This window comes from Brienomyrus brachyistius, chromosome 9 (genome assembly GCF_023856365.1).
Source record: "Brienomyrus brachyistius isolate T26 chromosome 9, BBRACH_0.4, whole genome shotgun sequence".
NCBI lineage: Eukaryota > Metazoa > Chordata > Actinopteri > Osteoglossiformes > Mormyridae > Brienomyrus > Brienomyrus brachyistius.
In genome coordinates this window covers 13418354-13444260 of record NC_064541.1, presented here as the reverse complement: position 1 = coordinate 13444260, position 25907 = coordinate 13418354, and the positions used below count along the sequence as shown (strand labels likewise).

The window sequence follows — 25907 nt, the reverse complement described above, 5'->3', positions numbered from 1 at the left end:
GGAGGGCTCCGCCGGCCCGAAGCAGCCCGGATTGGACCCGCTCTGTTCTGGGGGACGGGCTGAACAGCAGGACAGCCATCAGTATTCACTCAGCATTGCAGCACTAAAGTCTGTTCGCAGAAGCCCTACAGGACCCAGCGAAGCCACTCGCGGAATTAAAATGATTCTGTGAAATGGTTTGATAATAATTAACAGTTATTATGACATGCAGACAGGGAAGAGGCAGGAAGGGTGGAGATGGAGGGCGGTGAGGGCGTGAAGTGAAGATTCCGCTCTTTAAAGGGGAAGTTAACAGACACCCACACTCACCTTAATGGGAAGGCAGGTCCGACACTGCCCCTTTAAGAATAACGTGCTGCTCCGTCACTTGGCGTGACTTTAACTAGTAAGAACTCGTACTTATGCCCGATGACATCTGCTCATGTACGACGACATTCCGACATGCAAGACCATGTTCCATCATGTTTGATAGCGTTTCAACATATCTGATAAGGTTCCATGTTTGATCACGTCCGACTGTACATGATCGCATCCCATCGGGTCCGACTGTACATGATCGCATCCCATCGGGTCCGACTGTACATGATCGCATCCCATCGGGTCCGACTGTACATGATCGCATCCCATCGGGTCCGACTGTACATGATCGCATCCCATCGGGTCCGACTGTACATGATCGCATCCCATCGGGTCCGACTGTACATGATCACATCCCATCAGGTCTGACTGTACATGATCACATCCCATCGGGTCTGACTGTACATGATCGCATCCCATCCTTTCACATTCCATTATAACAGTTTGGGTGTGATGTTCTATATTCTACAGGTGATGTTCTATGATCTATAACACCTGCAATGACATCGTCACTAAGCAGTCTAAAACCTGCGAGCACTTAAGCATGCGTGTCAGTGCAGGATGAGCTGAAAGTCCACAGTCAGCACTGTGGTAAGGGGACTGTCATGATGAAGGGGAGTCTCAAGGAGAACTAGCAAGTTAAACTTCACGAGAACAGCAGGCTGCAGCCAGCCCAGGGCAGTCAGAGTAAAGCGTTGCTTCGTGTCTACCAACATAATGCCGGAGCTGGTGCCAAATTTTTTTCTAATCCGGAACTAGTTCTCCGCATTTCCACCGAAGAATAACTGGCCCTCCGCATTTCCACCGAAGAATAACTGGCCCTAGGCCAGAAAAATGGCTCCAGCATTGCACCACAGAAAAGCTGGTCTCAGAGTTTGGAACCGTACCATCAGCTAAAGTGGGACGAGCTTCTGCGTCCTAACCTTCCGCATACCTGGAAAATTCAATCCATATCCGATACAGTTTAGTCTAATTTCAGCAATGAAATAACTTGCTAGCTTATTAGCAGAATAACGTTATATAGTTTTCGTTATTCTGTGGAAAATGAAAGATCGATTTTCTAGCCAGATTTAATAATACATTATAAACATGTTGTAAAATAAATAAAATATTGTGGTGCTCTGGTGGCCAATAGATCATGAGGTGGACCAAAAGGCACCAAGTGAGAACCAGCCCAGCAGCAGCACCGGCTCCATATTGGTGGAAATGAGGCAAAGGGGAGGAGCTAAACAGTGCCAGAGTAATCAGGAGGAAAGCTCAAATCCCCAGACCAGGAGTACAGAGAACTGAGACGACGTGCGTTTAAAACATTCAAGGCCCGAACTGAGGAAGGTGATGCTGCGGAGTTCCCAGGGAATAAGATTCCAGGCAAGTCAGACAGCAAGCAGTAAATGCATTAGGAAAGAGGGCAGGGTGCCTCTCCTCAGCATAACGGCAGCACGACAAAGGTCCAAAGAGAGCTGCGGTCTGGGGACGGAGCCCTGAGGCACTCCCACCAATGTGACAAGTGCTGTGCACGTGTTCCGTCCAGGTTACATGCAAAGCGTCTTTACCCAGAGAGGTCAAACTGAGGCAAGGACAGTGCCACCAATTCCCTCCTCCTTCACAGCAGTGTGGGTCAAGCTGCTGAAGAGAGAGCATTATGTCTCCACTAATCAGCCCTGGAATCGCAGTCACACATCATTCTGCCTGGAGAATCGTTACAGGTCAGCAGCATTGTGAGGTCAGAGGACACCATTTAGTTTGAACCAGCCATCCGATTTGCCACATATTTCTAACATCTTTCCACTTTGAAATGGCGGCACGTTCTAGAAGGGTCCGTCTGAGGGGCCTGATCAGATCCACTGGAGGCTGAGACTTTTAGAGCTGATTGGCTGACTTGAGCGCTTCCTTGTTATTGCATCCATTACTCTCCATTTGTTCCAAATCACACAATTACTTAAAAACAAGATGCTCATGGGCTGTTTCATCATTCTGGCAATGCCGAGAAGCAGCGATGAATTCCCTGACTCCGCATTTCACCCCTGTCACGAGGATCGCCTGATCATTCTCAGTCACCTTCGCTTTAAGTTAAACATCCACAAAGGCTGAGTGGGATTCAGCTGAGCGGCCCTGAAGTAGCAGGAAAAGCAGCCGACTTCATTGATATTACATTAATGTTTATTTAGTTGACGCTACACAAGCGTCAGCACTTCAGTCACATGACCACGTTCGGTCCCTGCAGCTGAGGATTTTGTCTTTTAAGGTGCAATCGTGCCTGTTCACCCTTCTCTTCTGCCGATGAACGTCATCAGAAATAAATGGCGTCATGAATGATACTGTGTTCCACCGTCTCATCCTTTCCTCTGTCTGCGGCAGGTTTCAGACGCGCAGGTTTCACATGCCCCCCCCGGAATGTCGCAGCCAACCTGTCCGCGACGGGATGACAAGTGAAGTGGCCGGGAGGGGCTCCGCCAGCAGGGGGCATAAGCGTGGGGCGTGTCGGACATCAGTGCCTCCGAGTGAGAATTTATACCCGCTGCGCAGAGAGAATGAGGCTGGGGAAGGTGGGGGTACCTTGTCTGGGAGGGGGGGGAGGTGCTTGCAAAAGTTTCTCAAAGTAAGAGTACTGCCGGGGGGGGATTTAAACTCCCTGGGGGGGGGGAGGGGGGTTAGTGCCCCACACACCCCCAAACACACAGATACACACACAGCATAATTGGTAGTGATTCCACAAGGGAGATGCAGTGTTTCTCAGAGAGGCGTGTCCCCTGGATACAGACAAGGTGCCACACTGCAATTCTGGGAAGGTACGTGATAAAACAACCGGATTGACAATTGCAGCTGAACATTTGGCCGGAACAGCCTTCGCACGCACACACACAAAGACAAACGCGCACGCAAACAGACAGATCCACCGGAGGCAGAGCGGAGATGGAAATCTTCCATTCTTCTTCAAACTGCATCTGCTTCCAGCTCATCCATTATGGACAGAGGGGATCAATCTTTACCCTTCGCTGTTTGGTTCTGTAGAACAAACCACGCACTGGTATTAAAGTTTCATGGGCTGGCTCTGTTCACGCTCTCTGGGGCAAGTAAGTTCATCAAGGGCGGAGAAGGGGGGACTGGGAACGGCCCACAGGGACGACCATGACACAGACCCGACCCAGCCCAGGGTGGCACGAGGGCATTAATAATTCATGAGCTGGGGATGGCATGAAGCAACGTGGCTGACAAACCCGGGAATAACATTTCCAGCTAACGGCAGCTCTGAAATGTGACTGCTAGCTGTATGGGGAGAGGAGATAGAGTAAGACTTCCAGACCTGGGAAAATGGGGGGGGGGGGGGGGGTCTTCCATCAAGAAAAAGGAGGTTACACCTTGAGGGTGAATAATAGGGAGTTCAGGCTGGCTGTGCTCCCCCACACTGCAATAACCCTCCCGTCTGTTCTTCCCTGACTGACCTGGGAAAGACCCGCCCCCAAGCAAAGCCACCTACCCCCCCATATAACTGTACACTTTACACATATAATGCCCCCTCCACACTGGCATTCTGAATTTCTAGTGCTAAGCCTTTTTATCGCATTTCCCAAAAAGTACTTTGGAGGGGATCGATGCGGGCCTCTCGCTTCAGGCCTGACACCACCCAAATCGAAAACATTAACAGATAAACATACATGAGGCCAGGCAGCCAAAAGTCAACAGACACGGCCTGCTGCCAATCCCTTATCGATTACATTCATAAAAGCATGAAGCGTGAAAAAAAAATGCCGTCATCACCCGCGTGAGCCGAGAAACATGAAGAATGCGCTGTGAAAACACAGGTGTTCCTGTCCATTTACCAGGAGAGATCATTATGAGAATGACCCAGCAGATCATTAAAACATACATCACATGCTACCATCTGTGCTCAATATTCTCCAAACGATTAATTAATTGAAAGGTCAGATTCTGTTCCAAGGGCTCCGGGCTGATTAAATGGAGGCAACTTTAACCTCTGCCTGCTAACCGGTACCACAGAAAAACGGTGCATCTGAGGTCAAGCAAAGATGCATCTGTACTGCTATTAAACAGGAAGGAGCGTTTCTGTTCCTTGACTTTGTGAGATGTTCTGTGGTCTTCCTGACATCTTTAAAGGCATCCTGTCCCCCTAATCTGAATGGTAACAGGGACACCACCAGAGCACCTGACACAAATCCTCATGCAGTCATCAGAGAAGGTCTGGGCGCCTCCACTTTACACATCTGGACTGACCTAAGCCAGTGTTTCTCAATAGCACCCCCCTCAGAGAGTCCATGTTTTTGCTCCCTCCCACTGGGATTTTTGGCTGGGACTCGGTGTCAGGAGAGGTCCCTCTCTGTCAGCTGCATGACGCATCATGCATGGAAACCCACTGGGAGGGAAGAAATACATTGACCAGTTTGAGAAACACTGCCTTAAGCCTCTTCCGATGTGTGATTCAAAGGCCACGCCCCATTTCCCAAGGCCACACCCCCAAACCAGAGGCCACGCCTTGTCTATGATAAAAGGTGCCGACATGGTCTTTCAGCCATGAGGGGTCATGCAGCTTGGAAAGACGACGCTCTCCTAATACCTAATCTCAGGACCGCTCCGCCATCAAGGCGTGCAGGACCTCCTACGGTGCGAGTCACAGGGCTCAAGACGCCTTGCATCTTCCACACCTTTACAGGGGTGGCGAGGTCAAGCTCCAGGGGCAAACCAGAACAGCGATCTTCCTGCCAAGTATTGCTTTGAAATAAAAGGTCATCATTTAATTCCCAGAGGATCCGGCCCCCCATGGAAAAAAAAAAGGTATCCATGGAAACAAGACCTGTGAAAGGCAGCAGCTCATCACTGACAGGTGGCAGCCAATTATCTGTCAGCGCTCATCCAGCTGCAGACTCCTCTACGCAGCAGGGAGTTTACAAGGTACAATCACACTCTCCATTGCAGGTACCAGACTGTGAACCTCCTATTGTGTATGTGCCCCATCTGACTGACTTGTGGTACATGTCATCAGACAGACCAAAAAATGACTGACAGCCCACCCTCCCAACCAGATAAGCGCAGACGGGGACAAACAGCACCAACATTAAAGCCTGACCTGAACCCCCGACGTGAAGCCGACAAAAAAGCTTGGAACGATCTGGAACAACCAGATCCAGCCCTCCCACATCCTGCTTCAAGGCAGCACCAACAGGATTCAAGCCAAGCGCTGCTACAAACCCAGGCTATGCTTAACGATACCTATACACTGTTCCGGGAAAATTGAATGCCCTGTAAGACACTCTGCCTCACAGATGTCTTTACCATGGTGACATACATCTTACACCAGTTATTTTTACGCAGAGCTCTACCCGCACACTCCAATATAAACAAATGCGTTTTTCCACGGGGGTTGGCAGGCGGTTCCAACTGAAATCTGGGCCTGCGACCCAGGACCCACAGATTCGACAGCTTACCCATAATGCCTTATGTTGCTGCCGCAACCCTACCACAGACTGAACAGAAAACAAGCTCCTTTTCGTACAATAGGCCACACCCACACAGAGGGAGAGCTAACCGCCCATTGACAGCACCCAAACACCCCCGAAAGATCCTGAGCGGACGACGGAGAGGCACAGTGCTTCGTAACAGTGATTGCATTTTTCACATTCACTCACCCTTTTTCACACAGTGCTACCAACACGGCCATTCCCAGGCTCTCAGATCACTCTGGATGCATTCCTGACAAACAGCAAGCTAAACATACTGTACAAACAGGGAAAGAGCATCATGGCTGTAAGAACAACCAATTACCCAGGAGAGTGTTGCATATCACTGTGAGACACGAACAGGAATACAAGGGACCGTAGCGCAGGACACACTGAAGAGGCCCCAGAACATAGACCACCATGCATGTCTGCGTGTGCAGCCTGAGGACAAGGCCAGGAAGCATATGGACCAAGTGAGCCAATCAGCACAGGTTACAGATGCAAGCTCCCAATCTGTTTGACCCAATCAGGAGAAATTACAGCCACAAGATCTTAGTCTGAGCCAATCAGCGCAGGTTATGGCCGTGAGCGCCCAGTCTGTGTGAGCCAATCAGCACAGGTTACAGCCACAAGCTCCGGGTCTGTTTGACCCAATTAATGCAAGTTATAGCCATAAGCTCAGGCTGGGTGAACCAATTAGTACAAGTTACAACCACAAGCTCTCAGTCTGTATGAGCCAATCAGCACAGGTTACAGCCACGAGTTCCAGGCACATTAGAAATGCTGGCTAAATTAAGTCTAGCCCATTTCTATTCCACTGTTCCAGAAAATTCATCTAATAACGCAGGGCCTTCAGATCAGCGGTAGGCCCCGATGCGCCTCAGCCGGTCTGGCCGGTCGTTACCTTCCCAATTATCCGGGAAGATGAGGATGTTACTGAAGCCGCCTTTATAATGGCAACAGGACAGCGATGCTTCTGCTTCGCTCTCACACACACCACCCCCAGCACATGTGGGCGCCCCTCTGCGTCACACAGTCATGCCACTTTCGTGGAACTCTGTACCCCCCCCAAGCCGTGTCTAGACAGGAATGGGCTATAACGCAACAGTGTGATCTGCAGCCGGCTCCTGCTTCGCTGAGAAAAGGCTTCATGACAAGAAAAATCACTCTCTAACTCAGCACACTAGCCCAAGTGTAAGTGTTACAGCATACACAGTATTTCACCAGGAACTGGCTCCCTCAGGGCAGCAGGGGGTGCTGTGGTTAAAGGTGCAGGCTGATGCCTGCCAGTTGCTGGAAAAGAAAGCCCCCCCCCACCCCTCCGTAATACCAGACCATGGTTATTCCTCAGCAGCCCCCAGCTGGAAAAGAGAAAAGTTCCCATCAAAAATATCAAACTGGTTTTTCATTTGTTTCAAGCAGCACACCAACCCCCTCCCGAAAGGTGAGTGACCCACTTTCAGTCAAACACAACAGGCTCCGTACTTTTGCCAAATTAAAAATTGATCCGCTGAGCTTTAAGCCACACTAAATACCACCCCCCCCCCCCCCCCCCCCATCCCCATACTGGTCTAGTTTCATTAAACGGATGTATTGATCTACAGTGGAAAGTCATCTAAAAGCTATAAGATTCAATAAGGAGAAAGGGAAGGTGCCATTCAGAGCAGAACCGGGGGGGGGGGGGGGTTGGCGCTACACAAACAGTTCACCGTTAGCACGTCAGAGCCAGAGGCACGCCACAAGGACCGCCAGGCCCATTTGGAGCGGATTAACACTCCGCACGCGACCATGCCCCCCCCGGCGTCTCCCTTAGGTGTGTCCCGGCAGGAGGCCGAAGGCACATTCCTCCCGCGGACGGCAGGGGTCCATTTCGCCTCTAATGATGTTGGTTACACTACATCAGTCTTCAAAGGCTCCCTACCTGCTTATTTAGTTTCTTGGATTTTTACTAAAATCCTGGTCGTTTCTCCCCTCGCCTAAGAGCAGGAGCGCCGTCAGAAGGTGCGCGGTCTGCAGGTTCGAACAGCTTGCCTGATGGAGAGACCTCACTCAAAGCAAGCTGCCCTCAACTTAGCCAATGAAGGGCTGCGTTACGCAGCGGTACACAAGGGTAGACAGGGTGAGGTGGAGCCCCCCCAACACAGACGCCACATCTCAGGGCCCTCCTGCAGCCCCAAGCTCACGGTTGCCCGCTGCCCTTAATGGACATAGGCAGAAAGTTCAGGCCCAGAAAGTAAAAATCTAGACCAAAATTTTGTTCCAACCAAGGAGTTCAGTATTCTGTGATTGTGACTCTTGCTTCGGCAGTTGGTTAAAAACAAAATCTTTATCTGGATTTTTACTTTCTGGACCTGAACTTTCCACCTCTGCTAATGGAAAGATGGAGCACACAAGGGAGGACTGAGATTTACCCACAATGCATCAGTGCTGCCCCCCCCCCACCCCCAATTTTATGTGTAAACATGAAAATTGAGGGAGAAAAATTATTTTGATGACTAAATGGTCTCTAATAACACGTCACACCCTGGGTCACATGACCCACATGAGTATGACCCCCCCCATTACATGGCCGCGCTGAACGGGCAGCAGCGTTGTGCCGCGGCACGCAGAAAGCCCTGTACCAACTTTATCCCAAAAACGCGCCGCCAATCATCCTCCTAAGCGATGAGCTTCCCAAACAGCCAGCAGACCCTCTGTAATTTACTCTCCCGGGAAAAAAGAATCGTGCCAGTAATTCGCGCCTGACTTTGCCCCCCCCTATAGCGTTCCTCGCCAACGAAAGCCAGTCAGCAAAAAAAACCCATTTCCATAAGTCATTTGTCACAATTTTGAAGCAGTAGGCTGACTGGGAGTGGGGGGGGCGCTGCGAGACACCGCCTCTTCCCTGGCAGACCACCGACACGGCAGGCAAGACACCTAAAAATCACCACCAGAGTCATCTGCCACCCGAGAGCCAGAAACAGGTGCCAGGGCACCATCAAGGAGGGACCAGCCGCATCACTGGGCAATGGATTCATTTTCCCAGAGGGTCTGCATTTACAGGAAGAGAGACACCCAAACTGGTGCCATTGTCACATAAAACAGGGGCGTCTCCCGGGTTTAACAGCAAGAGGATCACGAGTTTCGGGGTTTACACACCAAAGCAGGGAGAAAATGGAGATCTACCCACCGGCCAAACCTTAAAGAGGAAATGCTTACAGGACGACATTTTGTGTTACATGCCAATACCTGCTTCTATAAATGTCCCCGTTCTCCGTTTCCTTTTGCCTGTAATTTATGCAGAGGGGCTGGCCGGATGTCTCCCATTAGGGGAATATTTTGGAAAATAAAAACTAAAAGGTTTCAATGATTTAATAATTGAAACACACCAGACAGAAGGGAGGGCTACGCAACCAGACACCCATTAAGTATTATATGAATAATAAGACTGATAAATAAAATACAAGTTCTTTAATGCCAGTCACACACAGGCATTCCTCACTTTCGCTGCGGTACCTCGAGGGGGCGCCCTTCTCTATGCCCTTCCTGTTCTGCCAGTGACAGGTTTTGCAGTGCTTTGACAGATACGCGAGCACACACTGAGCTTCTGCTCAGCAAGGCAGATAAGAAACAGCGCAATGCAAAAGTTATTTCCAAAGCGACGTACGATGTCCAGAAGGCGGGGACAGGACTGGCACCGCTGGGAAGGATTGACAGTTTAAAGATTAAATCCTTCCAGCAGATCTCCAGGACTTCCTCCGGCCTGGCACTCACCCGCATGACAATCCGGCATTAGATACAGAGATGCTTCCTGTCTGAAGATGGAATGTGGCAGCACCCAAATAGGCCCAATGGGACGGGCCCCGGTCATCTTCACTCTTCTAGAATGATCCGAATAGCTCTCAGCACTACTCTGGGAATCTGCGTCAGTGCAGGGGGGTAAATGACGGTGTACTTTTCCAAATCCAGAGAACAAAACTGTGACGAAGTGCATCTTGGGGTCAGTACCAACACACTTTTCATCAGGTCCATCCTCCCGCAGTCCGTGACCACCAGAGGCGGCAAAGGCACCAAAGGAAAGAACGGGCTGGTGGGTGTGCATGGAAGGCAGGTGTCAATAGACCCTAACCCCAACAAAAAAGTAAACCCGCTAGCTCAGGGGTTAAAGGTCAGGAGGATTCAATTCCAGGTCCCACAGCTGGGACGGCCAGCAGGTAACCCACCACTCCACCACAAAGATAGGGACTGACTGTTTAGGAGAGAACGGAGTTTTCCTTCAAATCAAAGTCAAGTCGAATCTAAATACCGTCAGTGTTGGGCATTTCCGGTCCAGAAGCTACAAATCCAGACCAGGATTTTGTTTCTACCAACCACTTGAGCAGGAAACTCGTCTCACCTTCCTCAATTATCAGGAGAGAGCTTTCATACCAGCAACCCACGAGAGGCAGCCGGAGAGGCACAAACGACATGAAAGTACATCAACGCATTATTGCATTTTTAAGAAGCCCAGTTAACAGCCAGCACACGCCTCTGCTTCATTCCTAAACGACGCCAACAAAAACAATAACGTTTAAGCCCTCGACATCTCAAAACAGAATCACGTTTTAAAAACATTATTAAAATGTACCAGCTTGTGTAGGAGTTTATCAGGATTCAGAGGCTAATTTTCTGAATTATTGTACATGAGGAAAACAGGCCTGGACACAGTGATGAGAGATGTTTTAAATGATTTCATTATCCAGCTGTGAGGAGCATTATAATGGATGCTGTAACAGGACCATTATGAGGGGAAAGCGATTACAGCACAATAAACCAAGGACTAATCAGGATGCAGACAATGCAGGCAGTTAAGAAACTCTGACAAACAGCTTATCAGCCTAAGGGATATTACACAGTGCGTGTTATATTCGCAGTGCCGGCCCACATGTGGATGTGTGTGCAGTGTCACACAGGCTGTCCCACCCCCTCCGTCCCCAAACAGCTGAAGCGCCTTTGATTAGTCTGTAATTATTCTGGACTTAATAAGATGCCCGCTGGTTCTTGGCAAGCCCCGACGCCCCCAGCATGCAGCCCCTCCCCCATTCAGGGCTCTGAATACACTGAAATTAACGTCAAACACAAATTAAGGACAATTGTGACAAATGATGTAACAATTAAGGCAAGGAGAGTTTTAAAACTCTGAGAGGCTGCACCGTGTTCAGGGGCCACTGGCTAAACACAGTTTTACTAATTGTAGTAAGCAGTCACACAGTGTTCAGGGGCCACTGACTGAGCACTGTCAGCTTTAATACATGCAGGGAGCAGTCACACAGTGTTCAGGGGTCACTGACTAAGCACTGTCAGCCTTAATAAATGCAGCGAGCAGTCACACAGTGTTCAGGGGTCACTGGCTGAGCACTGTCAACCTTAATACACGCAGGGAGCAGTCAGACAGCGTTCAGGGGCCACTGGCTGAGCACTGTCGGCCTTAGTAAATGCAGGAAGCAGTCACACAGTGTTCAGGGCCCACTGGCTAAGCATTGTCAGCCTTAATAAATGCAGCGAGCAGTCACACAATGTTCAGGGCCCACTGGCTGAGCACTGTCAGCCTTCATACGTGCAGCGTGCAGTCACACGGTGTTCAGGGGCCACTGACTGAGCACTGTCAGCCTTCATACGTGCAGCGTGCAGTCACACGGTGTTCAGGGGCCACTGACTGAGCACTGTCAGCCTTCATACGTGCAGCGTGCAGTCACATGGTGTTCAGGGGCCACTGACTGAGCACTGTCAGCCTTCATACACGCAGCGTGCGGGCACATAGTGTTCGGGGGGCACTAGCTGAGCACTGTCAGCCTTGATTCTTGTGGGCACACTGTACTCAGTGTGGATTCTTCATGCAGATGACTATTCTACTGGCAGCCAGCTTTTCATGTATAAACCATCACTGCACTGCTGACAGGACATGGATGAGGGGCTTCCTAAATTACAGAAACACAATACTGCTGATGCCAGCTTTGACAGACCCCCCTGGGGGGGCGGGGGGGCCACAGTCCTCGGCAAGCCCGTATCACATTAGTGCCCAAGAAGAGTCGCTTTCCTTCACAGACGTGGAATCCAATCTTACGAGATTTGACGACATGGATGCCTACAAGTTCCAAAGCGAGGCTCCCAAATTCAATTCAGCGACGTGTTTTCAACTGGCTACACACTGCTGATGTCACTTCAGAAAAGCTAATTAGAAATTACACTACATTTTATTCAGTTAGAAGGAGCTCATATCCATATCTCCGGGGGGCAGAGGTCATGGGGTCATCAAGGTTACTGGCCAGGCACAGGAGACAATCCCCAATTCTCTGCTTATAAGGGACAGCCAGGTACTATCATTACCTGCAAATTTCACTTTATTTTTCTCTTTACTGTTTAAAATAAATTTGGCGAAAAATAAAGGCCAACACTAGGAAATGACCCCTGACCTCTGACCCCTTTAAAGACAAGAAGTATCAGCATTAAAACAAGGAACTACGGTTAATCCTAAACCTCCACAATATTCCTGCAGAGGGTCTTGGCTTTAAAAGGACCCACAGGCGAGGTGAAAATGACACAGGCCCCCCTCCTAGCTACACACCCCCACACCATAAGGGCAGAGAGTGGATTAATGAGGCTGCATTTCTACTGAGTTCTAATCTCTGTGATTCTGAACAGGCTTCTCCACAGTGTCCTGAGCACCAAGGTGACAACATCCACTGGAGAATAAAAGGACATAAAATAAAACACAGTGTGTGTGGGGGGGGGGGTAGGATAACCTGTCTGGGGGACACCTCCAAGGTACCAAGGGTAATATGAGAGACCTGAAACCAGACTGCACCTTACCTTTGTACCTTTGTACCCCCCGCCTCTTACATGCACCCTGTTTCCTTTTACGTCACTCCACTGATTTATGTCATTAAAGATTATTAACAGTTATTATGTGTTATTAACGAGTTTGTGCTTATGAACCACTGTTTGAAAGTGTAGCTCATTAACGTCCAAAAATTTCCGCATGAAAGCTCAGATGCCTGCAGCGATGACCAGGGCCGGGGGCTTAGGGGGCACTGCTTACGCAGGACATCGCCGTAGCAACGTTAAGAGCCACCATGACGGCGTCAGAGTCTGGGAAGGACAAAGGCAAACAGAACGGCTGGCAGCGCCAGGCCGGGTCACGGACCCCAGGCAGCAGAAGCGGGTCTCACCCCTCCCACAGTACCCTTCATCACCCTCTTCTTCATCGCCAGCCGGGGGCTGAGCCTGCGTCATAGTGGGGGATCTATGGGAAGTTGCAGTTCACAAATGGGCCCCGATAACGGGACGGATGGCGGCCTGGCTGGGACCAGCCTTCAGACACCAGCCTTCAGACACCGGGATAAACAAGCACACTGGGTCACCAGTGACAGCGTGATGGATCCCCCCCATCGGCACACTGTCATAGGAGCACGAAACACGAGCCCCCACATTAACCCCAGGCTGAAACAGGCAACCTGGCCTTCCCTCTCTCATCCGCCCCAGGCGGGCAGTGTGTCCCTCTCCCCAGTGCAGAGCAGCACGCGCTTCCTAACACGTCAGGAAGATGCTCCATTGCCAGAGGTGGGTTTGTTGTTTTTCGGCTCCTGCTCAAAAAGTCCCACTGTAGTGACTGTTTGTGGCCAGCAGTGGGGGTGAATAGCCCCGTTGCCGGCAATTCCCCCCGTGCTCCCCACCCCCAAGAGCTCACTGCTCCGAGTCAGTAATGAGGCAGGAGGCCAGACAGACATCACGCCACACGTCCACAAAGAGGAGACGTAAAAAAGTGTGGATGGGAGGCAAGAGGAATCCTGCGTGTCGGGAAAGTTTTAGCTGACGGGCAGGCCGATCGATAGGTGGGGGGAGCGATGGTTCGTCTCGGCTGGGAACGGCAGGTCTGCTCGCCGCCAATGGAGCAGGAATGGGCGGCTAATCAGAAGCAACAGCGCCGGCGAAGAGACCGGAGTGACCAGAGTGATGCAGCGATGCACTATTCCCCGAAATCACATTTATCACGGGTGTTAATGAAGCTGGAGGTGCTTTCAGTCGTCACTCATTCGTAGATAAAGTATCTATACAAAAGGGGTGGGGGGGTTATTATAAAAATTGGGACTCCCTGTGACACAAAATACTGCACAGAGCAAATGCTTCCAGACACTAAGCAGGCGGATCTGGGAGCAGCGGGATGTGGGAGCAGCGGGATGTGGGAGCAGCGGGACGTGGGAGCAGCGGGACGTGGGAGCAGCGGGACGTGGGAGCAGCGGGATGTGGGAGCAGCGGGATCTGGGCGGGGAGCGGATGCTACACTGGCGGGGGGGAGGGTTGGTGTTCGGAAAGGGGGAGCGGATGCTACACTGGCGGGGGGGAGGGTTGGTGTTCGGAAAGGGGGAGCGGATGCTGCACTGGCAGGGGGGAGGGTTGGTGTTCCGAAAGGGGGAGCGGATGCTGCACTGGCGGGGGGGAGGGTTGGTGTTCCGAAAGGGGGAGCGGATGCTACACTGGCGGGGGGGGAGGGTTGGTGTTCCGAAAGGGGGAGCGGATGCTGCACTGGCGGGGGGGGAGGGTTGGTGTTCCGAAAGGGGGAGCGGATGCTGCACTGGCGGGGGGGAGGGTTGGTGTTCCGAAAGGGGGAGCGGATGCTGCACTGGCGGGGGGGGGGAGGGTTGGTGTTCCGAAAGGGGGAGCGGATGCTGCACTGGCGGGGGGGAGGGTTGGTGTTCCGAAAGGGGGAGCGGATGCTGCACTGGCGGGGGGGGGAGGGTTGGTGTTCCGAAAGGGGGAGCGGATGCTGCACTGGCGGGGGGGGGGGGGTTGATGTTCCCGTGCTTCTCTACCATCAGGCTGCATCTCGCAGCAGCTTTACACCTCCAAACCCATGCGGCTGCAGTGCTGAGCTTCATAATGACACAAACGAGAGCGGGGGCTTCGGGGGGGGCGGCTCTGCTGCTTAGCACGCGCTTTTAAATAAAGCCACTCACGTGCCACTGCTGCCTCTACACTGAAAATAAACCAGGTCAGTCGACGATTAGTCTGGGGTCTTTCAGCTGCAAGTGCAGGTCTTCGCCAAACCGCTGCCTGGTCTCCTTTGCCTTTGTCATTTCAGACACCAGAGAAGCTCTCAGGGAGGAAACCACAGCTCTGAGCCCATGCTGCCCGGAAATTGGGCCGCGGCACACAGGGAAGGTGGTAGAAGAGATTACGTCTCTTGACCCCGTGTGCCGTAGGTCAGCGCCTCCGTCAGTCCCCTGCGGATGGACTTTAGAAGGCGGGGGATCTGCTAAGCTTGAGCAGTCCACGATGAGGATCAGGTGACATCATGCAAGGCTTCAAGGATGACCATCACGAAAGCCTGAAAAGCCAGTGGCTTCCGATGAGAGAGCTTTCATTAGAGAGGGAGCCACATTGCTGCATAATTCACAGGTGCGGCTGATGCAAGGGGCTCGGCGCGGCGCTCAGCCCCTCCCATCCCACTGATGATTAATGCAACACTATTCTCTTTGATTCAGGCCCAATGGAAGCCTTCGTGAGGACGCCTCGCGCTTGGTGTGGGAACGCACCGGGAATATTCCACACGTCCCGCGTGTCCGGAGAACTCAAAAATCCATCAGCCGCATTGTAACGCCCAATAGTTCAGAAGTACAATCATCACTAAAAGCCTGAACCGGACCAGTGGGATCCCATCCTCGCTGCCGTTCAGCAAGCAAGAAATCCCCATGCGTGTCCTGCAGGCACGGTGAGGACACCTACGAAGGCAAGTCACTGTGGGCTGTAGCCAGGAAAAGGCAAACAGGGGTCTCTCTGCCAATGCAGACCCCATTACAAACTTCCCCGGCACAAAGCGACGGTCACGTGACAACACGCCTTGATTCAAGCAATGCAAGCAGGAGGGAGGCCCTGCTGGCTGAGAGGGATGCGGATCACGGCGCCGGAGATGAGGGTGTAACCGTCAGCCGGTGCGTGTTAGAAATGAACCACTCAGTAAAAAGATGTTTGAAATCTGACTGGCACCTTCAGGCTTTGTATTATGCATTTTACAAAAGGGGCCGCAGGTGATGTTCAACTCCAGTTGGGCACAAAAGCAGATGGTGGAGATCGGCGTGTGAGTGTATCACAAGGAACGCAAGCCGACTGGCGGGCCGAGCCCCACCCACTGCAGGCAAAGCGCTGCGCCTGGACACGACGCCACCTACATTACCGGGTGGCAGGCAGCAGGTTAGCCAGTCAGAACCTTTACCTGCAAAGGCCAGCATCCAGGTCAGAGCGCAGGCTGAGAGCGTGCAACGCCCGGGGAACGCCCTGCGAAGCAGTACCAACGGCCGGATTTACCGAGTGGTCCTTTCACCTGCAACGCGTCGTTAAAGAATTTGGAAAAGCGGAATAGTCAGTGACACTGTAAACCTGGAACAATAATCCGCCTTAATTAGCAAAACAAGGCCACGCTGGAAAGTCATTATCTTTTAACAGCATATTAATCCTGCTGATGTTCGTCATCCCGGCAGATTAATTACCGCGCTATCAAGAACGAATAAATAAAACTATTTAGCTAAAAGCGACTATGGCGGCAGCATGCTAGCAGCTTTAGCGGGCTAATTCTTACAGCCGCGCTTGTTAAGGTAATTAAATCAGGCCCCCACTGCATTTGGGGCGCCTGCTGGTGCCAGTGACTCCCCGTGGAGGGCCTCATTTGTCAGCCCCAAGGAGGTGGCACCTCTCTGAAAAACTAACCCAGAGCAAAGATGCGTGGATACGGAGGTGCTGACCGCCAATCCTCGGGCTCGGGGCTTGACCATATCACTGTAGCCATATAGCCATATCACTTACATCTACCAGGGGTCAGATCACACAGGACAAGTGGCGTCTTCCAGGGGCTCAGGGCATCGTGTAAACGGGGAAGTCTCCCACCCCAGCCAGCGGAGCCTCCCACATGTCCGACGGCAGTAATTACTGATGATGCCAATGAGCGCAACAGTCTCTAACTCTTAAACTATTAAAACAAACGGTGATTGATGATTTAAAGACGCAAAAACCACCTGCAAGGCCATTCAAAGAGAGCATTCACAGGTATCATATACGAAGGCCAGTGTATGTAATCATGAGTGAGCTTCAGGGTTAATGAGGAGAAGCTTGTTTGTGGGACAGGGTGCCAGACAGAAGATTCTGCAGAAAGGCCATCTATCTGGAGAAAGGCCTAATTATGAAAAAAATGTGATTATGTTTAAACGACAGGCAAACGGGCCCTCATTTCCAGAAGCTACTGCAGGCTATATTCATTTGCTGGAATAGGCTTAGAACCGGTGAAAGGCACAAGGAGAAAACACTGAACAGGGCTACATCTTACCTCATATTCTGTGGCCTCGACAAGCAGTTTGGCCGTGGTGATCCTCGACTCGTAGGGAGGCATGGCGTTCTGCAGGAAGAAGGAAGGAACAGCCATGACACAACTGGAGACACTGGCCAGTAGAGAGAGTGTGAGCCCAACACGACCACCACAGCTACCAAACCCCACCCACAGTGACACCCACCCACCCGCCCCTGGGCTACCAAACCCCACCCACAGTGACACCCGCCCCTGGGCTACCAAACCCCACCCACAGTGACACCCACCCACCCACCCGCCCCTGGGCTACCAAACCCCACCCACAGTGACACCCACCCATCCGCCCCTGGGCTACCAAACCCCACCCACAGTGACACCCACCCACCCGCCCCTGGGCTACCTCCGGACTCCACCTCACTGAAAATACAATTCTTATACATAATATTAATAAACAGCAGCTTAATGCATTACTTAAAAAAAAACACACTATGTATGGGAAAGAAAACAGCCCTTCTCACTGCCAAATGTGCATATGGGAATCCGTATGTGAGAAGCAGACATACTGTGGTTTGGCTGCCCGTTCCATGTTCTAACCAAGACAACAGGTGTAAAATAACAATAAAGGCTAATCCAAGAGCAGACCAGTAAAGACAGTGAAGTAACAGCATTCCAGTGAGAAATCTTAAGGTGCTTCAACAATAAACCAACAAAAACCAACAGGAATTACTGATTCCCCATCAGAAACAATAGACTAATATTTTATTTCAGAATTTATATAAAAACGAATACATTTAGTAATGCGGAAATTGTATTCCAGACTCAATGTCATTTAATGCCTTAATTTTTGTTACACTGATTTAGGAGTTTATCATACTTTTAAATGACCCACGGATAAAATGGTTTAGGGGAGAGAAAAGAATCCCAAAGAGGTGCCTTTGGAAAATTGTCTTTCGGGCCGTTATGCATTATGTAAAAAAAATAAGACACTGATGGTGTAGTTAGACTTTCTGCTTCATTGCATCACATTAACCGTGACCTGAGATAAACAGCAGGGAAACCGGATGACGATTTTATAAGCCTAACCGAGTCACCTCGCTTGGTCGGGCTGTGCTCAGCTTTCCTGAGAGCAGCTTTACTGTAACGACAAACGTGCGCATGTCACAGAACGGCTCGCACTCTGAGTGACCCCAAACCGGACTCCTCCATTTCCTTCCAATTAGCCACCATTTACGGCAGCAGGGCGGCTGGCTCTCTGTCTGATGGCGCACTTAGGAGAACCACCAACTTCTGGGTGCTTGTGATTCTGCAGCACAGAAGGGATTTTTACTTTTGAAAGGTCAAGCTACAGGATACACAAAGAAAGCAGAAAAAGACTAAAGCTGTTTATCTCCACTGTTATTTTCCGTTTGTTCTGCAGCAGACAAACTATTATCATTTCGGCTCACAGGAATATGTTTTCACCATCAGTTTTTGTTTACATGATGTAATTTCTGTTAATGAGAATAAGCTTAGAACAAAAACTGCCATGCGAGAGAGAGAGAGAGAGAGAGAACGAATTGACTTTGGTGGCTTATGAAGCAGGCATAAACTTTCAGAGTGGCCCCTTGTCATGTGACATCCTGAGGTCCCTGGTGACAAAAACCTAAAATATACTGCACTTACCAAAGAGGAATTTACATAGAGTCACCTCAAGAATCATTGGCAGTTTTTATGAAAATGAGCAATGATGACTGTTAAATAAATGATACACATGCATGATTCAAATGTTCCCTTCAAGCATTTGGGGACGCCATATTCTTTTAATACAAAACATTTTATTGAGCAGTACGAATTCTACAGCAAGACCAAGGATCCGGAATAATTGGCCCCCATAAAGAATATCTAACATTCAATGAAAGAGTCGCCTCTCATAACATTCTAATCTTTTGAGCTGGTATCAGCCTTCAGAATCTGCACTGCTGTTTTTCACCAGTCGCTGTGTCGCTGGGGTATAACCTGAAGGAGGCCGGCATGCAAAACCCTTTGTCAACCACCTTTATGAAGGAGACAAAGAGCTCAGAAGAGGCAGACGGCACTAAACAGACCAGGTATATAAGCAGGGATATAAGCATACAGACAGCCCCCCCCCTTCCCCCACATAGTGAGGGGGATGAGGTAGAATCCGACGATCAGAGCATCAGAGTCTCACTGTATAGGGGAGTCTGGGCTTATCAAAATTCAAAATCAACCACTGGACGCCCCCTCTGCCAGGAAGCTCTCGTTACATAGAAGTCCTTACTGAGCACAACTTGCCAAGAGTCATTGGAACTGCAGCGGAGCCGGGAAAAGTAACCCGGTGCCCAGAGAGACGGGCGGCGTGGCTCACTGATTCCGGGAGGCTATTTTGTCACTAGCGGCTGCCTCTTGCTGGAGGCTGAGACAATTAGACAAGTCAATAATACGTTCAGACCTCAGGTTCGAATCCTAAAAAGTTGGAGTTCTGATCAAATAAGAAATAATGGAAAACCAATTAATTGGTTCTCGGCCCAAATAAACTGAAAAGGATAAAACAAGGGCAGCGTTTGCATTTTTTTCCTAATGGCTTCCAAAACGATAATGTACCCCAACCATACCCCTGTCCTGCCCCGATCGTCCGCTCCCCCCGTGTGCCGCGCCCCCTCGTTAACCTCGTGTGGAATCCCCGTGTGATCAGCTTTTTCCGGTTGTTGTCATTAGTCCTCTGTATTTAGTCCGCGTTTGTTTGTTTTCCCAGTCCAGTCACTGTAACGTCATAGTGTTGTTCTGCCTGTTCTCAATTAAACCCCGTGTTTCCCGATCGCTTCAGTCCTGTTCCTGCTTCCCCCGTCGCAGCCCGGTAGATTGACACAACCCCAAGCCATTCCCCAACACTAGACTATGCCATGCGGTCAATTGTTTATTTTTATTATTACTCTGTATTAGTTCATTTGTTCGTAAATCGCAAACATTTAGCTTGTAACATTTGTACAAATATTGCGTAACTTTTTGGTGAGCAATGGCTACCAAAATGACATAAAAAGTACAGTGTATTACCTGATATTTTCAATAAAAAAGCACTATCACCAACAAACGATGCTAACCCAGCGAATGTGAGGCTGAGACTGAAGCGTCACCCTTTGTTTCCGCTGACAGGAGGGGAAGTGCCGCGCGACTCATTTCCCCGCGTACAAGTTAAGTCGGTGTTCACGGTTCTACTTCTGAGATTCAGATCGAGTTCTACGTCATTTTTTCTTTTAACTGGTTGATTCAACTTTTAAGAAATTCAAGTTCTAATGAGTTCGAAAACTGAAGTAACGCTGTATTGGCTTTTAGTACGAGTACGCATGGGTATAAGAGTCATAAACAACAGCCCCGAAAACTTTCCTTTGGTTACTCTAGCAGTTTTAGCTTGGTATTCACCTAGCAATGCTAATAAAGTGTACTGGTTGGCTTTGTGTTTAGCTAGCAGCGCTAAGAGTATACCTGCTGGCTTTCTGCATGGCTCCATGTTCACATCATGCGTGGTCTGATTGGTTTCACCTTACCTGCTGGTGCTCCTCCCCCTCAGCAGACTCCGCCTCCTGATGGTGCCGAGGGAGCCACACTCCTACGCTCCTCATCAGGAACTCCTTCCCCTCCTGGAGTGGAAACAAGTTCCGACCTCAGTTCCTCCAGTAAGTATCAGTGATCATGATGGGAAAGGATCTATATCAGTCTATTCACACAAACAGAATCAAGCACTCCTGCGAATTCAAACAAAAAGACAGTCTGAATGGAAACTAAACTAAACTGTCTTTTTCTGGCAGCGGTGGGAAGGTATACAGTGAAAAGTGGGCAGGTGTTTAAATTAATCTGAGGGGCACAACTATCTGGGCAACGGCACCCCCACCAAAGTGAACCACGAACCAAGGAAGGAGAGGGCAGTGGGGAGGCAGCGAGCGGTCTGAGTCACAACACCTTGAACTACTTCGCCATCTAGTGGCAAGAGAAGTCACTACAGCAAAGCACCCCGCTGATCACCCTGTGGACTTAATGTCACACAGCCACAGAATGTCTCCCAGGAGGCATTGATTTTCCCCACCGTAAATGCAGAGCCCAGCGCAGTAGACGGCCAGCTATTGAGACGGCTGATTTGTGGCTTCAGAAGCACATTTCTGCACGTTCATACATCACAGCTATTCGATTGGCTGGGGAAGGCATATGAACATGCAGCAGGCCCACCGAGACCTTTGGTTTTGCGCCTATCAGGAAGTGCACTTTCCCCACACATGTGACAGAAGATGTAAAGAAGGGCGGCTGGGTGACTCAGCAGGCAAAGAATGAAATATTCCTATCTTGGTGGGTCTCTTTGGCAGAAAACTCTGGAGTAACTGAAGTACTCCGATGGGTGAGGCCAGTCCCGTCCGGCGGCGGCACGGTCTGGGTACCTGGGGCTTGTCCACACTGAACAGGTAGCTGGCCATCAGCTGCAGGCCCTCGGGGTTCTCAGGGTCATACTGCAGAGCCTTGTCGATGGTGTCTCTGCACCGGTCAGCCGCCCCCTCCTCCATGCTGGTGAAGGGGATGGTGAGCAGAGGAGAGGCATGCGTCACACACTCGGCCCAGGCGGGAATCCGGGTTTGCGTCCAGGGTTTGCGATGCCCCTGCTGCAGCCCAGAGCAGGACCCAAAAGTTGGCAGGAAACAGCACCGCTCTGGGCCCTTGAGGGCGGCCGTTCTGAATGCCTGCGCTTCCACACGCTGCCCCTCCCTCCAAACACACTCATCCACTTGCTCATCCTGCAAGCAGAACCTCAGAAGCTCAGAACCTGCAGGTTTCGTACGTGCTTCACCTTCCCAGCACGTGAAGAATAACCCCACAGGTGGCCTCCTCCGTTTGAAGTTCCCATCGCTGGAACAACGAGTTGGACCCTCACGCCCGGAATACCGATTAGCCGGCCACATGCCGAATGCCCCAGAGAGCCTGGGAGGGGGCGCAGGCCCCAGAGGAAACCAGCAGCCCTATCTCCAAATTTTATCCAATGCCTCACTGACATTAATTAAATCTCCCGTTTTAAACTTTCAAAATACCAGTTAATTTAAACTCCGATTAATAAAACCTTACAGAGGACATGTATCTCCAATAAAGGCCCTTTATTGGGCATTTTTAAGAAAATGCTAAACATCCTCCCTTCAGGGCTTCATAAACCAAAGTAAATAAAGCAGAGGACGGAGCATAAATATTAGATGAAGCAAAAATGAACGGCTCCGAAACAAACACACGAGGCAACGGAGCCAGGAGGACGAGTATCGCTGGCCGAATCCGGCCCCCCCAAAGGTGCACTGCGGCCGGCCGGGGGCAAGGGCGGTGCCAGCTGACAAGCCAAAACTACAGCGCAGGTTCAGGGTCCGGCGCGGGGCGGGGCGGTAAGCCTAGCGGAACCCGGCCATTTAGTAATCCAGGTAAATCATTGGATCCACCTGGCGGGAAGTAATCAATTTAGATTGATGACGTTAAGTTTTTCATGAACTGAAATAAGAGGGAAAGATTAAACACACAAAGATGAACATTACAAAACAGAACTAATGAACGTCTCGCTCTTTATTCCAGTTAACCGCAGTCGGTCGCGGTCATCCAGCAACCCTGCTGCCCAGATCCGCACCGTTCATCCTGTTAGCGAATCGCGTGTTTGGCTGCCAGATCACAGCGACAGGGAACGACTTACCACAGGTCAGTGAAGTAGATCTCTGCTACCGAACAGAAGGCCACTGACATGTCCTTTGCGGTCACTTCGGGGTTGCGGTTTACAGCAGCAGCGGCGGCTGCTACCGGGGGTGCCTGGAGGGGGGAGCGGGTACATGTACCAGGCATAGTGGCATCAGAGTGGAGAACATCCAGTGAAAAAGCCAAATTAGCCCACAGAGTTACTTTGTTATCTAGGCTACAGTGCCCCCTGGTGCCTGGTTAAGAAAGAGGTTTTTCATTAATTCGGCAAGTGGGGTTCAACACCGTAATTACCATGCATTCCCACTTTTCATTGCGGCTAAGAGTAAGGGAACGGATAGAATACTGAAAAGGGCAGCATGTAGCTCAATAGAATGAGTCCGCCCCTGTGTCTGTAAGGTTGTGGGTTCAAATCCCACAGTTGCCAGGGTGATCATACCACACACGGGCCCAGGCTGACCCTGCTCTTTGACTTCTCTTGCCTGCCATTCCGCGGATTGGCAGTCCTACCCTTACAGGGGGAGGGTGGACCTACCGGCCGTGCCTGCTTCTCCAGCTCCTTCAGCATGATCTCGATGCCTTTGCTAAAATGCTGGATGGCCTCTTTGCCGGTGTGCATCTGACCCAGGTACATGTACTTGCTGTGGCCCTCGTCTGGGCTGAGCTCTACGGCCCTCAGGAACACGCACAGGTCCGTCAAGGAAAGACCCTCGCAGCACGATATGACACGCAGGTGGAGGAGGTGAGACGCAAACCCAACATACACAAGCGTCACGGGTGACTGCATACAGCCAGTCAGTGCGGGTGCTTATACAACACCCACTGCCTAATAGCTAGATAATTACTAAGACCGACTTAAAAGCTTTCAGTCACCCCTATCCTGTTAGGATCAGATGGTCGTAACTCCAAAAGCAGAGCGTGAGCAGAACTAAGCCATATACACAGTCAGCAGTGCAGCACAGACCGGACAGACTCACACAAACACACCAACTCATCTACACCATATGAAACTACCGTGAACCCACATCACTGGCAGTGAGAGGCATCACTACCCAGTTATTACAGATGTACTCTGCCTTCCCCAGGGTGTCCGAGCATCAGTCACTCTACACACCTACCAGCACCCATTTCACTCTGAGTGTCCATCCATCCAAACACACCGTCAGCTACTTCAGTGGACAGTGGTGGCTTAACGGTTAGGGAAGTGCACTTGTAGTTGAAAGACTGCAGGTTCGAATCCCTGACCAGCAAAGTACCACTGAGGTACCCTGAGCAAGGTACCGCCCCCAAACACTGCTCTCTGGGAGCTGAATTAGCTGCCCCCTGCTATGTCACATTGGCACATTAATCACCAAATTCTAAAAAAAATCCAAATTCCCCAACCAAGAAAAAGGATATTTGCTTAGCTTTCTCCACGTCCCCCAGCTCAGCACAGATGTTCCCAAACATGTCCAGGGTGTTCAGGTTGGTAGGCTCTATATCCAGCGCGCGCTGACAGAAAAGCCGGGCCATTTCGAAGTCGAAGTTGTCCATGCACTCCTGGGTCTAAAACAAGCAAAAGGTGTCTATGTGGAAACGGGAGCATGGCTCCGCCCCCAGGAGCGCCGGCCCTACCTTCTCCAGTAGCTGCTCTGCCGTGTACCTCTCTGCCGTTTTCTTCTTTGCTTTGTCTTGCATCTTCAGTTTTACACGCTCTTGGACAGTCAGTCTGGAGTCTAAGCGAACAATAGTTTCAGTAATATGCATGTCAGGAAGGTTCAATTAAAGTCTTACAAAGTCCTCTGAGATCTACCGTTTGTACTTGAAACAAGCATCATTCCTCATTTAACACCCATCATTTCCCGATTCCATTTCTAAAACTAATTTTGTATGTGCATGTGATCCGTTTCTGTCTAGTGTTATTGTCTGGTGCTCTATGTTTAAGTTTCTTTTAGATTTTGAACAAAAGTTTCATTCTACTATATAGACGACAATAAAACGTAGCATTTATAGTAAAATAATAAGGTTGTTACAGTTAAGATTCCTGTCGGACACCAATAAACTCCGGTTCAACGATTAAGCATGTTAACAACATTGGCAACGTGGTACAGTCTGGATTTTAAAGAGCCCTTACACGTGAGAACCACACATGCCACAGCTGTACAGTTACAATTCTGCAACTGAAAGAGATAGATCACCGTGTGGGGGTCTTTCTCTTCGGCTGCTCCTGTTCTTCTTTTTCTTCTTCGCTTGACCTCCCATTGTATGCTGTAAAAACTCAGTATTCCTTACTCCAGTTTGGCTAAACGTGTCAAGAAACAGATTCGCTAAATGAAGCGAGATGCGTCTGCTTCCGCTGAGCTACGGAAGACGAGAAGGACAAACAGTGTCGGATTGACTAAATCTGATTAAACGACGAAATCAACTAAGTGTGCTTTATTGGTGTAATTGTTTCGTAGTATTATTTTCCATTGTAGGTTTATTGCTTGAAACCAAATGTAATGGACATGTTGTAAATATTAAAATAAACATTTTATCTTTAAAAATTACAAAAAATAAAATAAATGAAAAAGAACTTATTTTAAAATGTTAGGAGATACTACTATTCTATTGGTGTCGGTACCTTCCTGGGGCCTGTTTCATGAAGCTGGATTTCTTGCTCAGCCGGATAACGTATCGGGTATAATTTACCCACGTTTAAATGAATTTTATTTTCGTTCACTTACATCTAGCCTAGACTACCTTCAAATCCTACAAATTATCTGGCAAAACGAGAAATCCTGATTCGTGAAACGAATTCGAACAATTAAAACTGACATGTTTAATAATAATCGCGTGCATTCACACATAGTTACGTTGAAAAGAATCAAAACTGTGGGACAAATTTAGGGTTAGAATTACATTGTGAGATATTGTATCGGTTGTTAGGTATAATGATTCTGCATGTAAAAGTTAATGTGTACAGCAGCTTCTGGTCCAGAGCAGATGAAGGCGGGAAGAATGGAGACGAAGAAGATGCGCCTGTGATTGATGTCCTGTTTAGCCAATAGATAAGGTGTACGAGCAGGTGACGTACGGCGAACGGTCCGGATATGGACCAATCCATT

At 50.0% G+C, this 25907-nt stretch overlaps 1 protein-coding gene across 2 annotated transcripts in view; it reads right to left on the bottom strand.

Moving 5' to 3' along the window:
• si:dkey-12j5.1 (uncharacterized) overlaps positions 1-25817 on the bottom strand; it is a 56817-nt gene extending 31000 nt beyond the window's left edge. The window contains exons 1-9 of one of the 2 annotated variants that reach the window (XM_049025551.1): positions 25702-25817; positions 24999-25161; positions 24436-24536; positions 24220-24366; positions 23357-23506; positions 22823-22935; positions 21546-21669; positions 20664-20756; positions 17143-17211 (exon numbers count right to left, since the gene is read on the bottom strand). In XM_049025551.1, coding sequence (XP_048881508.1) covers positions 17143-17211; positions 20664-20756; positions 21546-21669; positions 22823-22935; positions 23357-23506; positions 24220-24366; positions 24436-24536; positions 24999-25062 — 861 coding nt within the window. In that variant the 5' untranslated portion in view covers positions 25063-25161; positions 25702-25817. Of the gene's footprint in view, positions 1-17142; positions 17212-20663; positions 20757-21545; positions 21670-22822; positions 22936-23356; positions 23507-24219; positions 24367-24435; positions 24537-24998; positions 25550-25701 lie in introns of those variants that run through there. The other variant, XM_049025552.1, reaches the window with a different exon arrangement.
• Positions 25818-25907: the final 90 nt, after the last annotated feature.